The sequence below is a fragment of the Heterocephalus glaber genome, unplaced genomic scaffold (assembly GCF_053883595.1).
Source record: "Heterocephalus glaber isolate CG9 unplaced genomic scaffold, H.glaber_assembly_v1.0 deba00001481, whole genome shotgun sequence".
Classification (NCBI taxonomy): Eukaryota; Metazoa; Chordata; class Mammalia; order Rodentia; family Bathyergidae; genus Heterocephalus; species Heterocephalus glaber.
The window spans coordinates 34797003-34810982 of NW_028258317.1; the positions used below are offsets into that span (position 1 = coordinate 34797003).

General features: G+C 37.1%; 1 protein-coding gene across 13 annotated transcripts in view; it reads right to left on the reverse strand.

Moving 5' to 3' along the window:
- Cntln (centlein) overlaps positions 1 to 13980 on the reverse strand; it is a 553090-nt gene that overhangs the window by 170658 nt on the left and 368452 nt on the right. For 10 of the 13 annotated variants that reach the window (XM_087183868.1, XM_087183865.1, XM_087183867.1 and 7 more), the window contains one exon: positions 4266 to 5990. The exons of 1 other annotated variant lie outside the window; for it this stretch is intronic. In XM_087183868.1, coding sequence (XP_087039994.1) covers positions 5889 to 5990 — 102 coding nt within the window. In that variant the 3' untranslated portion in view covers positions 4266 to 5888. Of the gene's footprint in view, positions 1 to 4265; positions 6372 to 13980 lie in introns of those variants that run through there. 2 more of the 13 variants (XR_015440059.1, XM_087183861.1) reach the window with 2 other exon arrangements.

Genomic DNA, 13980 nt, shown 5'->3' on the forward strand with positions numbered 1-13980 from the left:
TGTATGTCAAAAGTGTACCAATAAAATTAATTTTTAAAAATTAACTAAAAATTGTCACATATTCAAAACTAAAGCATAAAACCTTGCTGCAAGGTTTCTCTGATGAAGGGGAGGCTGCCAGAGAACATGGCCTGGAAGTCATTTTGCAAGGTGGATAGAGATGTGGCCAAAACTGTTGGAAGAGTGACATCAAGATGGTGGTTTTATGGGCTGTGGTCCATCAGAGGGAACAGGAGGGTGGAACTGTGGAAAGGAAATCTTTGCAGTGCTCAGTTCACTAGGGAACAGAAAAAAATTAAATCAAATATATATGTCTGTATTTAAAAATTAAAAGGTTAGCCAAGAGGTTTTAAAAAACATCATCTATTTGATGAAAACTTTCATGTCACAGGCAAGAAAATAGTCAACTTATTTTAAATCATTCATATAAATTTAGTTACTATCAAAAGTAGTTATGTGTATAAAAATGTAGGAATTAAAAATAACAACTCCTTTGGCCAGCATGTCACAACCCTTCCTGAACACAGACATTTAGAACAATACAGGGCTCTCTCAGAAGGTTTTCTGGTACTTTTGCTTTCTGTTTCATTTAGTTACTTTGGGAGCAAAAAGAAAACCTTTCTCTTTGTAGCTATATATTTGTTACAGTAATTTTCATTTTGGATTCTCTAAAACCAAAGATAATTTGGGGTAACTGGACAGAATCCTGCACAATTTTGAGTACAGCTGGTTTTAACAGAAGACTAAGGGTTCATGCTGAAAAGTAAAATTCACTCTTTCCTTAATCATATATTCTGAAACACATGCAATCATGACAATTTTTGCTTACAGTGGTGATAGGCTATACACTTGTTTTGTAATTTACCAGGATATGAATTTAACTCACAAAGGATTTTTTCACTGTTGAATTAATGTTTTGAGAATTCTTTTAGATATAAGTCTTTTGTTGAATTTGTGATTTGTGAATATGTTTTCTGTGTAGCTTGTTGATTTTCAGAATAAAACTTTTAAATTTTGGAGAACTCACATTTACCTTTTTTTTTCTTTTACACATCCTGTTTTGTTGTCATGTCTAGCAATTCTTCACAAAGCCTTAGGCCCTGAAGATTTTCTCATGTTACTGTCTACATTTCACTTTCAAATGTATACTCATTTTGAGATAATTTGTTTAAAAAAATTTTAAACACTAAAATTCTATGAGATGTACTGATACATGTGTATATTGTGCAGTGCTCAAATAAGGCTAAACATAGCTATCTGCTCAAACATCTTTTTTTTTTTTTTTGTACCGGGGATCAAATTCGGGACCTTGGGCTTGCGAGGCAGGCAGTGCATCATTTTTATTAAAAAAAAATTCTGTCCTTTTTTCTAGTTTTATAAACTAATAGTACATCACGGTATTAGTCAGGGCTCAGAAGAACGTGCAGGTTGGGGCAAGGCTCCTCAAAAGACAGCACACGCTGTGATTCAGATTTAATGTAGGACACAGAAATTTACAAGATCGGCCTACAGTGGTCACGCAGATTCAAATGTAAAAGAGTGCAAGAGATCTGTCTGTGTGCTAGAAATCTGAAGGATCCAGCTGAGGCCTGTGAGCCCACAGCAACGTAGGCTCCGCATCAGGAGGCCGAAGGATCCGTGAGGGAAGACCAAAGGGTCAGGCAAAGAAGTCAAAGGGTCGCTGCGGGAAGCTGAAGAGTCCGTGCCAAAAGCCTGGAGATGATGTCTAAGGTGAAGGGAAAGAGAGGAGCTCCTCCGAAGAGAACAGCTGACGCAACTCGGAGGAAAATCAGCCTCAATGAAGCTCTTCCAAGGGAAATCAGCTGAAATCCTTCCTTACTGTTCTCCTTTTATATTGCTCCAACAACAATCCTCCTTAAAGTGGGTCTTAGGCATCCAGAATCTTATGGACTTAACTCAGAGGGGCGTTCCTTACTCAGGTTGACCAATTAACCACCATCTACTGTACAATAGCACACCAGGATTTCTTCTCCTACATTAAATAATCTGTCCTGCTGTGAAGTTAAGGTCAAGATATTTAAGCCAGGATTGTCCAATTTCTTCAGCATCATTTGTTGAAAAGGCTATTGTCCTCTACTAGATTACTTTTGAACCCTTGTCTAAAATCACTTGAGCATAATCACATGGGTATGTATTTGGTTCTCTATTCTATTCCATTGTATCCATTCTTCTGCTAATACCATGCACTCCTGATTATTGCAGCTACTTATCTTGAAATCAGGTAGTGATTTCTCCCATTTTATTCTTCCTTAAAATTTTTGAAAACAATTCTAGTTTCTTGGCCTTTCCATATAAATTTTAGAATCTTGTCTTTACCTTCAAAACATCTTGCTGTGGTGTTAGGACTTTTGTTCAATCTGTATGTCAAATTGAAAACAATTGATATTGTTATTGTCTTGAGTGTTTGGCAGTCACACTGTCTTGTTTAGGTCTTTGATTTCTTTCATCAGTGTTTTGTAGATTTGGTATATAAATACTGTACAAGTTTGTTAGTTTACACCTATGTATTTCTTTTGGGAGAATACATATGAAATATAAATACATATTTAAAATATGTATTTTAAATCTTGGTTTCTATAGATTACTAGTTAGCTAGTATATAGGCATCCAATTCATTTTTTTATGTTGATCATATGCTTTGAGATATTGCTGAACTTTAGGTTTGCTTCTTTGCTTTAGAGATAACTTTACTTCTTCTTTTCCAATCTTCTGTATGCTTTTTATTTCTGTTGCCTTACTCTGCTGGCTAGGTTTCCCTATTAGGAATGCTGGCATCCTTTTTGAGACAGGATCTTGCTATGTAGCTCAGGCTGGCCTTGAACTCCTGGTGATCCTCCAGCATCAGCCTCCCAATTGTCATCATCATTAAGTAGTGTTAGTTGTAGGCTTTTTGAAGATGTTATCAAATTAAGGAACTTCCTTTTTATTCCTAATTTTGAGGGGTTTATTTCTTTTAATGCATGGGTGAATTTTGTGAAACGGTTTTCATATATCAAGTTATATGTTTATGTCATGTTTATTCTTCAGCCCATTCATATGGCATCTTACACTGATGAATTTTTAAATGAATCAGTTTTCTGTGTTTTCTCATCAACGTCCCTCATGAACATGATATAAAAATCCTAAATGGAACTTTAGCAAATTTTATTGATTTTTCTATTGGTGGAGTCACAAATCACCACAAACTTCATGACTTAAAACAAACAAACAAACAAACAAAAAATGGTCTTTTACAGTCCTGAACATTCAAAATCACTCTTACCAGGATGAGGTCAGGATGTGGACAGAGGTGGTTCTTCCAGAAGTTGTTGGGGAGAATGTTTCATTGCCTTTTCCAGTCTCCAGGGGCTGGCTCAATGTCTTGAATTGATTCAAAACATTTACCTTTCATGTTCATTTTGATTTCGGAGAAAAGCCAGAATTTGCATGATGCCAGATCCAGTGAGCAAGGTAGATGAGGACACAGCATAATGTTTTTATTGACAGATATTGCTATAAATGTTTTGAATCAATTCAGAACATCAAGGTAGCCACAAAAGGATGCTTGTGAAAGATGACTTCCAGAACTGCTTCAGAAAGTGGCAAGAATGATGGGATAAGTGTTTAAAGTGAGGGGGGATATTTTGAGGGAGATTAATGGCAATATCTACTGTAATGAATTTTAAAATTTTAAACATTTATCTTATTTTGGATCACACCACATGAATCCTTTGACTTACGGTCCCCTTTCTCCATATTTAAAGCCAGTAGCATAGCATCATCAGATTTCATGGATCTAACCCTAACCCATCCTACCTCCCTTGTATAGGAATCCTTGTGGTACAGTAGCTCCAGGTGGACAATCCAAGATAATCTTCCAACTCAAGTTCCTTAACATTTGCAAAATTCCTTGATGAAAATTTCACAGGTTCTAGAGAGACAAACATTTTGTGGGGCCATTTTCAGCCTATCACATCTTTTGCTTTTTTTTTCATTATTAATTTTATTGGTACATTTTAGGTATACAATATAATGATATTCACCATTGGAAATTTGCACCTTTACATAATCTCTTGGTTCTTATTTTTCCCCATTCCCCTGCCCTCCCTTCAACCCCTCCATCCCTCCCTATTTACACATTTCTTTTGTTGTACTATCTTTTTTGGTTTTGGTATCAGGAGAATACTGGGGCATCATATTTATCTTTGTAATAAAATTCTACTGTGATGTTACATTTTATATTTTGTAATTTTTCTTACTGTTGCTTTCCTGTGACTTGATAATATTATGAGTGTTATGTCTGTTAATGTCAGTGCAGATTGTATTTTTGAGCATAGGCAGAATGTCTTGTCACCTAATTCAATAACAAAACAAAAATAAAATATACTTCACTATGCCTTAAAAGTATGAATCATTGGCTATTTTCCTCTTATTTTCTTGGTTTGACATGATGCACATGCAGATATTTTAAAAAACTGTAGTAAGGCAGTATTTATAGCACTTGAAATGCTATCAAACTATAAGTGTGTCATTATGATTTATAGTGTGTCAGGCAATAGTGCAAAGTGATGAAGACCACACATATGGTCTCTACTGCAATTACTCAACTATACTACTGTGGTGTGAAACCTGCCATAAATAATATACTATGTAAATGAATGAACATTGCAGTGTTTCAATAAAACTTTATTGATGGACATTAAAATTTGAATTTCACATAATTCCCACATGACACAGGATACTGTTCTCTTTTTGATTTTTAACCATTTTAATAATGTAAAAAGCACTCTTAGCTTGTGGGTCATTTAAAAATAGGTGGTAGGCCAGATTTGGTTGTGGGCTATTTTTTGCCAACCCCTGCCTTAATTTCATGGGACCTACATTCTGAAGAGGGAGTGATAGATAAGAATAAAAAAGGTGACCAGACAAATAAACCAGATAACTTTATATCTTGGGAAAGTCAATAGTAAGATGGTCAGAGAATTTGTCTGTGAACAAATGGTTAAGGTGAGCCCAAATGATGAGAAGGAGCCATCTATGGGGAAAATTGAGTATGGAGTATTCTAGAAAGAATAGCAAGAGCAAATGTGGGAGGTAGGCACAAATTTGGTGCATTAGTGTGTGGCAGGAAAATAGTGAAGAGGTGAAATAAGGTGGGAATATTCAGGAACTGAAATAAGAAAAATAATATCATTGTTAAGAAAGCAACTTTATTTAGCTGAGCACAGTGTAAATTCTAAAGCCTAACTGTATGCACTGTGTTTGTACTGTAGCCCCTTGTTAATTTATACGACTACAAGAAGCATTGTGAGAGGGGTATTTTCATATTTTGAAAATCACTCAAGAAAAAGTCTTTTCTGTATAATCCAGTATATCAGTAACAAGAGATATAATTAAACCACAGTTTGTTTCATTAAGTGATCATTCATAAGTTATGCTTTATTCTACGCTTGCTTACAGTACAAATGTGTTGTTCGTTGGATCCCTCTTAAGACTATTTATAGGAGTTTTATGTAAAAAGTCTAGCTTTTAAAACATTAAGTCCTTAGTTTACACCATTTTCTTTTTATACTAACTCATTTGTGTATGCCAAACTTGTTCTAGTTTCTTCCAAAGCATTGAAAACATCATTTCTAAGTTTGCATTGATTTGTGGCAATATCTGTATTCAACAATCAAATGCTATACTATTTCCTTTTAAGTGGCTATGCACTTAACTACTTTCACTTGTTCAGCAATTAATTAGTTTCAGAGACATATTTTGGTACTGAACCTGACTATTGATAGTTACACCAAATACTGTATCAAGATTGCAGTATGTTTTTCAATCATAACACATAAAAAAGTTTTCACATCTGCATAAAAGCTCTCCATTTCTCCCCTGTAACATCATCTAATATCTTTCATAATTGTGAAATATCCCTCAAGTAGTTTCTTGTTCTCATTCATTTTCTCCAGTACTGCTTCTAGTAAATATGAGGCAAAAGGAAGCTGTAAGAGAAACACACAAAAAATGTTATCAAAACTGTATTTTTTCAGTTCAAAAACATCCACTAAATGATCATTAAGCCATTAGAATTTAGCTATCTGTAACTTTCGACCCATAAGGCCACCCTACCAGGTTTCTTTTCAACTGATCTTGCTGGTTAGGGTGGGTAATTTTGTCTTTTCTAATAAAAATGATAAAAGAGCACAAGTAAAATGAAAAAAGATAAACGCCTTATTGAACAATTCATGGTTTACTGACCATGTTAATGATGTAATCTGCAATACAAGCAGCTAAGCCATTTATCTTCAATCAGCTGATCAATAGCAGGTTACAGTCATCTCTAGGGGACACAGGCTCACAGAAGTGGTACTGTATGCTCATCACTCATAAGAGAATGAGAGAGAACTATCAATATGTTGGTCTGTGTGACAGCTGAACATCTCAAGAGTTGCAGGATAAAACTTCAGAGAAAAAATGGCAAAAGTATACCCATTGATTAAGTTGTTAAAGTTTGTTTGGTATATCAAAGTGTAATACACATGTTTCAAGAACTGCTGAGTTTCTGAAATGTGAGTTCATTTTAAAATTTCATAATTGACACAATTTTTCTAGTGGTTGCATTGTTCCCTCTGCTTCACTGGCTTGCTGGTAATACTTAGCCTCAAATAATACAGTTATGCGCTATAAGAAAGTCTGAAATGAGGCCAGGGATTTAGCTCAGTGGTTCCACTGCCTGCCTTGCAAGCGCAAGGTCCCAAGTTCGACCCCTGGTACCAAAAAAAAAAAACAAAAACAAAAAGAAAGTCTGAAATGTTGCTCCAGTCACCTCCCATATCCCTAACAATATCCTCTTGTCCTTGTTCCTAGCTACCTGTCTTACATAAGACAAGAATTAAGAAGTTCATTAAATATTTCTTAGAATTTTTCTTTTGATTAACCAGGGAAAGATACTTTCATTTTCCTAAAATATTAATGATGAAGCTTGTCATGCCTCATCCTGCTCCCTAGAGGGAAGAAGAATCAGGCTCTGGAGCAACTGTGACCACTGATGGCCTCATCTGACCAAAGACAGCCTATGTGCTCTGTATGGGCTGATCAGCTAAGGCAATTATCAGTCAGAATGGTTCTTTCCTGAATTTCTCAGTATTATATGCATTATTTTCAAAAAGGAAGATTAACAAAATGAGAATAACCTCCTACTCTCTGAACTGGTAGAAACAAAAGTAAAAGTGTAACAAATTACTACTAATCTCCCTCAAAATATTCCTCTTTGCTTTGAACACACACTGCATTGTTCTCGCCACTGTCTCGGGCAGTTCTGGAAGTCCTCTTTTGTGAATGTGTAGTTGTGTTCTTGTGGCTGCTCTTTGAGATTCAAAAAATTTACCTTTCATGGTCATTTTGACTTTGGGGAAGAGCCAGAAGTCGCTTGGTGAACAAGGACACAGTGTAATATTTTTACATGTATTGCCTGTCTGTTGGATGACAGCCTTAGCAGCTTAACACCTCGTAAAGATACTCACTGCAAAGGACTTCCACAACTGGTTAGGAAAGTGGTAAGGAAAATGGGCTAAATTGTGTGTGGAGGGAGAATAGTTGAGGGGCAAAGTGTCTTTTACTGAAATAGATTTTTAAGTTAAACACAGTATTTTTGATCAGTTCTTATATAAAATTTTATGTATTATATCAGCTCTTTAAAAAGCATCTGATTCAGTGAGATTTCTAAGCATTTGTAAAAGACAAGGTCAATGCAGATTATAAAATTGAAAATGCAAAATTTAGTATATTTATTATACATCACACACAAATGAATACACACTTTATTATCTTGAAATGAAAATAATGAACTTCTCAAAATTATCAAGAAAGCTACCAAAAGTAACAACTTATTTATAATTTAAATTTGGCACTAAATTTTGAGGCAAGTTTGCTTCCATTTGTATTTCTGCCACATATCCTAATGGAACTCTTGTAATTCTGCTGAAAATTGACATACATAGAAGGCTATGTCTGCTGCTTTCAAACTTTGGTAAAAGATATAATTTGCTTTCCCTTTACTTTTGAACTTTACTCTAGAGTCTAGAAATTATAAGACAAAATTGAAAAAAAAGAGTTGAAAATTTTAAGTTATTTTATTTATTCTTATGCCTCAAGGAGTATTTCCAAAATATTTAAAGCAAATTGGTGCTCTACCCTGTTATAAATCCTTGGGGTTGGGGGGTAACCTTTCACAAGAAAGATTCAGTAAAAAGAACTGTCAGAAGTTCTTTATGGTCACGATAAATTATGCACTATGGAAGAGAAAGGCTTGAACATTCAAATTAGCTGCAGCCTTTGTTGCAAACTCAACAGTGCCTCCACACCTGGACCAGGCTTCCTGTGGGGTCGCTGAGGACACCAGAACTCTGTCTGGACAGCACACCTAAGCAGGGCTAACACTTTGTCTCTGGGCCTTCAGCAGCTGACCATGGTCTTACCTCCTCTTGTGCCTTACTGCCATTAAGTCACTTTTACAACTAATGACTAGTATTCTCATATATCAGAGACTACCATTTTGCCCTCACCTTCAAGATAGTACATTGGTTTAGTGATAGTGGACAACTGACCTCAAACTCTGAGGCCTGACATGTTCCTAATTTATTCCACCTCCCTGTAAGGTTTTTTCTTTTTTACTAGATTCTACTTACCTGAAAGGCAAAGCCAACACATATGTTCACACATAATAATCATAATATTGGTATTCAGTGTACCCAAATATGATTAACTTCATTCTCAAGAGCCAAGTGCCATGTAGGAGGGGATATGTCCATTCCCCATATGCTCCTTAAGACTAGGTGGAATACAGACAACAAACCGAAGCCTTTGAGAGCTGTTACAGTCTACTACAACAAGCAGGAATCTCTTCTGGTAGAGACATTAAAGAAACTATTTTAGGGCTTAAAAGGACAGGTATGAATACCAATATTTACCAATAAATATGAACACTGAATTCAGGAAAAGAAATCGCTTAATTGAAATAAAAGTACTTAGCAGGTAGACCTTTGTTACTGACCAAACTGAATGTTTGTGTCCTCCTCAAAACTATGTGAAATCCTAAAGCCCAATGTGATGGGGAGAACTTAGGGAGGTACTGTAATTAGATTATAAATATGGATCCCTTGTGAATGGGATTAATGCACTTAAGTGATATGAGAGCTTATTCATTCTCTCTGCCATGTGAGAATACAATGAAGACCACAGCCTACAAATCAGGAACAAGACCCTCAACAGACAGTGGAACTGCCATGCCTTGATCTTGGAATTCCCAGCTTCCAGAACTGTGAGAAATAAGTATTTGTTGTTTAAGGTGCCTAGTCTATGACATTCTCTTATAGCTGCCTGAAATGATTAAGACAAGCCTTAAACAGAAAGATAGGAATAAAGGGGTTGGGAGAGATCCAAAGGAGAGTTGAATTGGCCTCTTATTACTGATTTAAATATATTTTGAACCCCCCCCCAATCTGGGTAAATGTGGATGATGAATTATATATTTACACTGAAAGTATTCAACACATATTTCTTATGCACCTGTTATATGCCAGGCAATTGGCACAGCACCTTCTGGGGTGACTTATAGGAAGTCTGGAAAAAGATGCGCTTTTTAAATAAATAACAAGACTTATTTATTAGACACAGGAAATCACTAGAATACTAAGTTTCAATTCTTCTCTATATACTTTTTCTTGGCTTCAATAATCATTATCCTTTTTAAGGGTACAAAAACACATTCACTTGTGACAATGTGTTTTTATTTGTATTATTTTATTTACCATTAAAAGTCTGTGACTTTTTTTAATAGTTAAAGATATTGAGTTAAGAAGCTGTAGTTACTTTCTTTGAGCTATTTCATATGGCAGAGCAAGAAAGGACATAAAACCAAGTCTTCTGATCATAAGCCACTGCAAGCTTACTGCAAGGAGACAATTTGGTCAATATAAGGAGAAAGTGAATAAGAGCCTAAGGCGTGTGAAGCTGAAAATGGACTTGCTTAGCAGCTGTTGAAATTCTTATCACTCCACAAGGCAGAGCCCATCCTCTGGGGGAGTGAGTGCTTAGATATTTTACAATGCGAAGATTCTAACTATGGTGTTTTGATTTTACTACTTTGTAGTGTTTCCTTTCATAAAGCTCAATCTGTTGTCAGCAGGCCAGGGCAAAGCCTAATTATAAATCCACATGAAAAATGTTCTTATTCTTTGAGTGTTATGAGAAAATAGAAATGGGGTGGACACAGGCTGGGCTTCAGGGTACAAGAATAGGGTGTTTCAGCCCTATACTGACCTTCTGGATAATCCACAATGTCATGGCACAATCTGCTGACTTTGTTTTCCCTCAGTACATTATAGGTGATAAAAGATTACTGTCTGTTCCCTTAAGCAATTTATCTACCAGAAGGCAAAATCTGACTATACTGCATTTGGCTGCTCGAATTCAGCCCTCACACTAATAAGCACCTCCCAATGTTTTGGAAACAAAAAGATAAGGTTACTCTCTGTAAATTAAACCAATAAAATCATAATGGAAAGGAATATTACCTGTGGCTCCCATAAACTGCCTAGAAATTCTACTATGAGACAACATAAATTTTATCACATTAACCATTTTTAAGTTCATTATTTATTGGCATTCAGTACATTCATGATGTTGTGCAACCATCACCAACATCTGTCTCCAGAACTTTTTCAACTTCCCAGACTAAGATTCTGCACCTCTAGCTTCCTATTTCCCTCCCCTGATCAGCCTTTGGAAACCATCTACCTTCTGTCCCTATGAATCTGACTACTTTAGGGACTAAACATAAGTGGAATCATACAGTATTTTCAATTTGTGTCTGGCTTATTTCACTTAGTATAATGTCTTCATGATGCTAAATCTTCACGTTCGTTCATGTTGTAGCTCATATCAATATAGTACTTCACTCCTTGTTAAGGACAAATAATCAAATGTATACAAAGGTTGGGACTTAAAATCTTCCCGCAAAGGTTCCTGTGTTCAGAGGTGAGGCTTCTGGAAGCTCTGTGAGCTCTGACTTTATCAGTGGGTAATCTCCTGATGGATTTAGGGTTTGATGGCACTATTGTGAAGGGACAGGATTGCAGGAGTTAGGCCTCATTAAAGGGAGTGAGCATGGGAGCAAGACCCTGGGGACTGTCTTGTCTGCAGCTTCTTCCTGACTCTGGCTGCCTCCTGGCTGCCATAAGCTGAGCATCTTTCCTCTGCTACTTTCTTCCACTATGATGTTTCTGCCTTACCACAGGCCTAAAACAAGAAAACCAGAGGCAGGTCTGTGCACGCCCTGCTGAGGTCCTGAGTTGCGTGGAAGACGCCGAATCACCCCGCTGCAGACAGGCAGCCACCTGACTCCACACTACAAAGACGCAGAGGACACCAGACCACCAGACCAAGGTATTGAGTCCCACTGTTCCCGGCCCAGAGGAAGGGGCTTCTGAGCCATCGTCCCACTGCTTCGGGTCCAGAGGAAGGGGCTTCCGGGCCACCATCCCTCCCACTGCTCCCGGCCAAGAGAGAGGGGCTTCTGAGCCACCATCCCACTGCTCCTGGTCCAGAGGAAGGGGTTCCCAGCCACCATCCCTCCGGCTGCTCCCAGCCCACAGGAAAGGGCTTTTGGGTCACCATCACTACCGCTGCTCCCGGCCCCTGTCCCACCTCACCTAGCTCAGAAGAGGTAATCTGTGCAGGCGCTAACAGCCCCCTGGCCCAGTCAAAATGAGAAAACACGTAAATAAGTCTCAAAACCAGACTTCCAGATCACCTACAGCAAGCCCAAAGGGAAATGAGATGGAACACTCTGATACTCAACCACCTGGACCCACTGAACTGGCAACAAAAGGGGATCTGGAAAAAGTGAAATCAGAAATAATTTCTCAGATAACAGGAGAAATTGTGCCCTTAGTGCAAGACATGATTAATCAATCTAGAGAGGAGCTGAGGAACATGATGGAATCCCAAGATAGGAAACAAATGGAATCCATAAAACAGATGCAAATAGATTTCCAGGACATGAAAAACTCCACTGAAAGTCTACACAGCAGAATGAGCCAATGGGAGGACAGAATTTCAGATATAGAAGATAAGATTGCAATTAATGACCAGGAAAAGAAAAATTGCTTCAAAATTATAAGGGAACACGAGAAATCAATCCAGCAGCTGCTAGATGATGTAAAGAAGAATAACATAAGACTGACTGGAGTCAATGAAGAAACAGGAGAGAATACAGGTGACATAAAAAAAACTCTTCACACAAATAATGGCAGAAAACTTCCCAAGCAGGGGAAAAGAGCTTGACATACAGATAAACGAGGCATATATGACTCCAAATAGCCTTGATCAAAAAAAAATCTACACATAGGCATATAATTGTTAAGATTCCAGAAACTCAACAGAAGAACAAAGTTCTACAAGCAGTCAGAGAAAAGAAACAAATCACATACAAAGGAAAGCCCATCAGAATCACAGCAGACTTCTCAACACAAACCATCAAGGCGAGAAGAGCTTGGAGTGACATATTCCAAGCCCTAAAAGAAAACAGCCTCCAACCCAGATTGATGTACCCTGCAAAACTATCTTTCAAATTGGATGAAGATATAAGATACTTTCATAACAAAGAGCACCTTAGGAACTTCGTGAATACCAAAGCAGCACTCCAAAGAATTTTACACAATATCCTAGGAACAGACATGGAGGATCACAACCCCAGGAAGCAAAGCAGAATGGACCCATCTGGCATGACAAGAACTTAAATGTAAAGGGGGAGAACCCAACAAAAAGAAAAAGTCATGGCAATGACAAGTCAATATGTTTCAGTTATAACCATCAACGTTAATGGTCTCAATTCACCAATCAAAAGAAATAGACTGGCAGAATGGGTCAAGAAGCAAAATCCAACAATATGCTGCATACAAGAAACACACTTAATTCAAAAGCAAACTCATAGACTGAAAGTTAAAGGGTGGAAAACAATACTGCATGCAACAGGAACCCCCAAAAAAGCAGGAGTAGCTATCCTCTTGGCAGATCAAGTAGATTTCAAACCAACACTGACTAAGAGAGATGAAGAAGGACACTACATCCTTGTAAAGGGAAGAATCCAAGAGGAAGAGATGAAAATCATAAATATCTATGCACCAAACACTAGTGCGCCCAACTATATAAAACAAATACTAACGGACATGAAAAGTCATATATGCACTAATGCAATTGTAGTGGGGGATCTCAACACCCCACTGTCACAAATAGATAGATCAACTAGACTAAAAATAAGTAATGAAATACTATAACTCAATCGAACTCTTGAATAAATGAACTTAACAGATGTTTACAGAGTCTTCCACCCACAAAATCAGAATACACATTCTTCTCAGCTGCACATGGGTCATTCTCCAAAATAGACCACATACTCACTCACAGAACATATTTAAGTAAGTGCAAAGGAATTGAAGTTATCCCCTGTATATTATCAGACCATAGTGTGATGAAATTGGAGATCCATAGCAAAAGAAACTCAAAAAATTTCATAAACATGTGGAAATTGAACAACATACTTCTGAATAACCAATGGGTCACAGAGGAAATTAAAGAAGAAATCAGACAGTTCCTTCAATTAAATGACAATGACAATACAACATATCAGAATCTATGGGACACAATGAAAACAGTCTTGCGAGGGAAATTCATAGCAGTGAATACGCATCTTAGGAAAACAGAATGAGCCCAATTAAACAACCTGATGCTGAACCTCAAGCTTCTAGAAAAAGAAGAGCAGGATAACCCCAAAGCTCATACAAGGGAGGAAATTAAAAAGATCAGAGAAGAAATCAATGCAATGGAGACTAAGAGAACGATACAAGAAATCAATGAAGCCAAGAGTTGGTTCTTCAAAAGAATCAACAAAATGGACAAACCTTTAGCCAACCTTGTCAGAAAAAGGAAAGA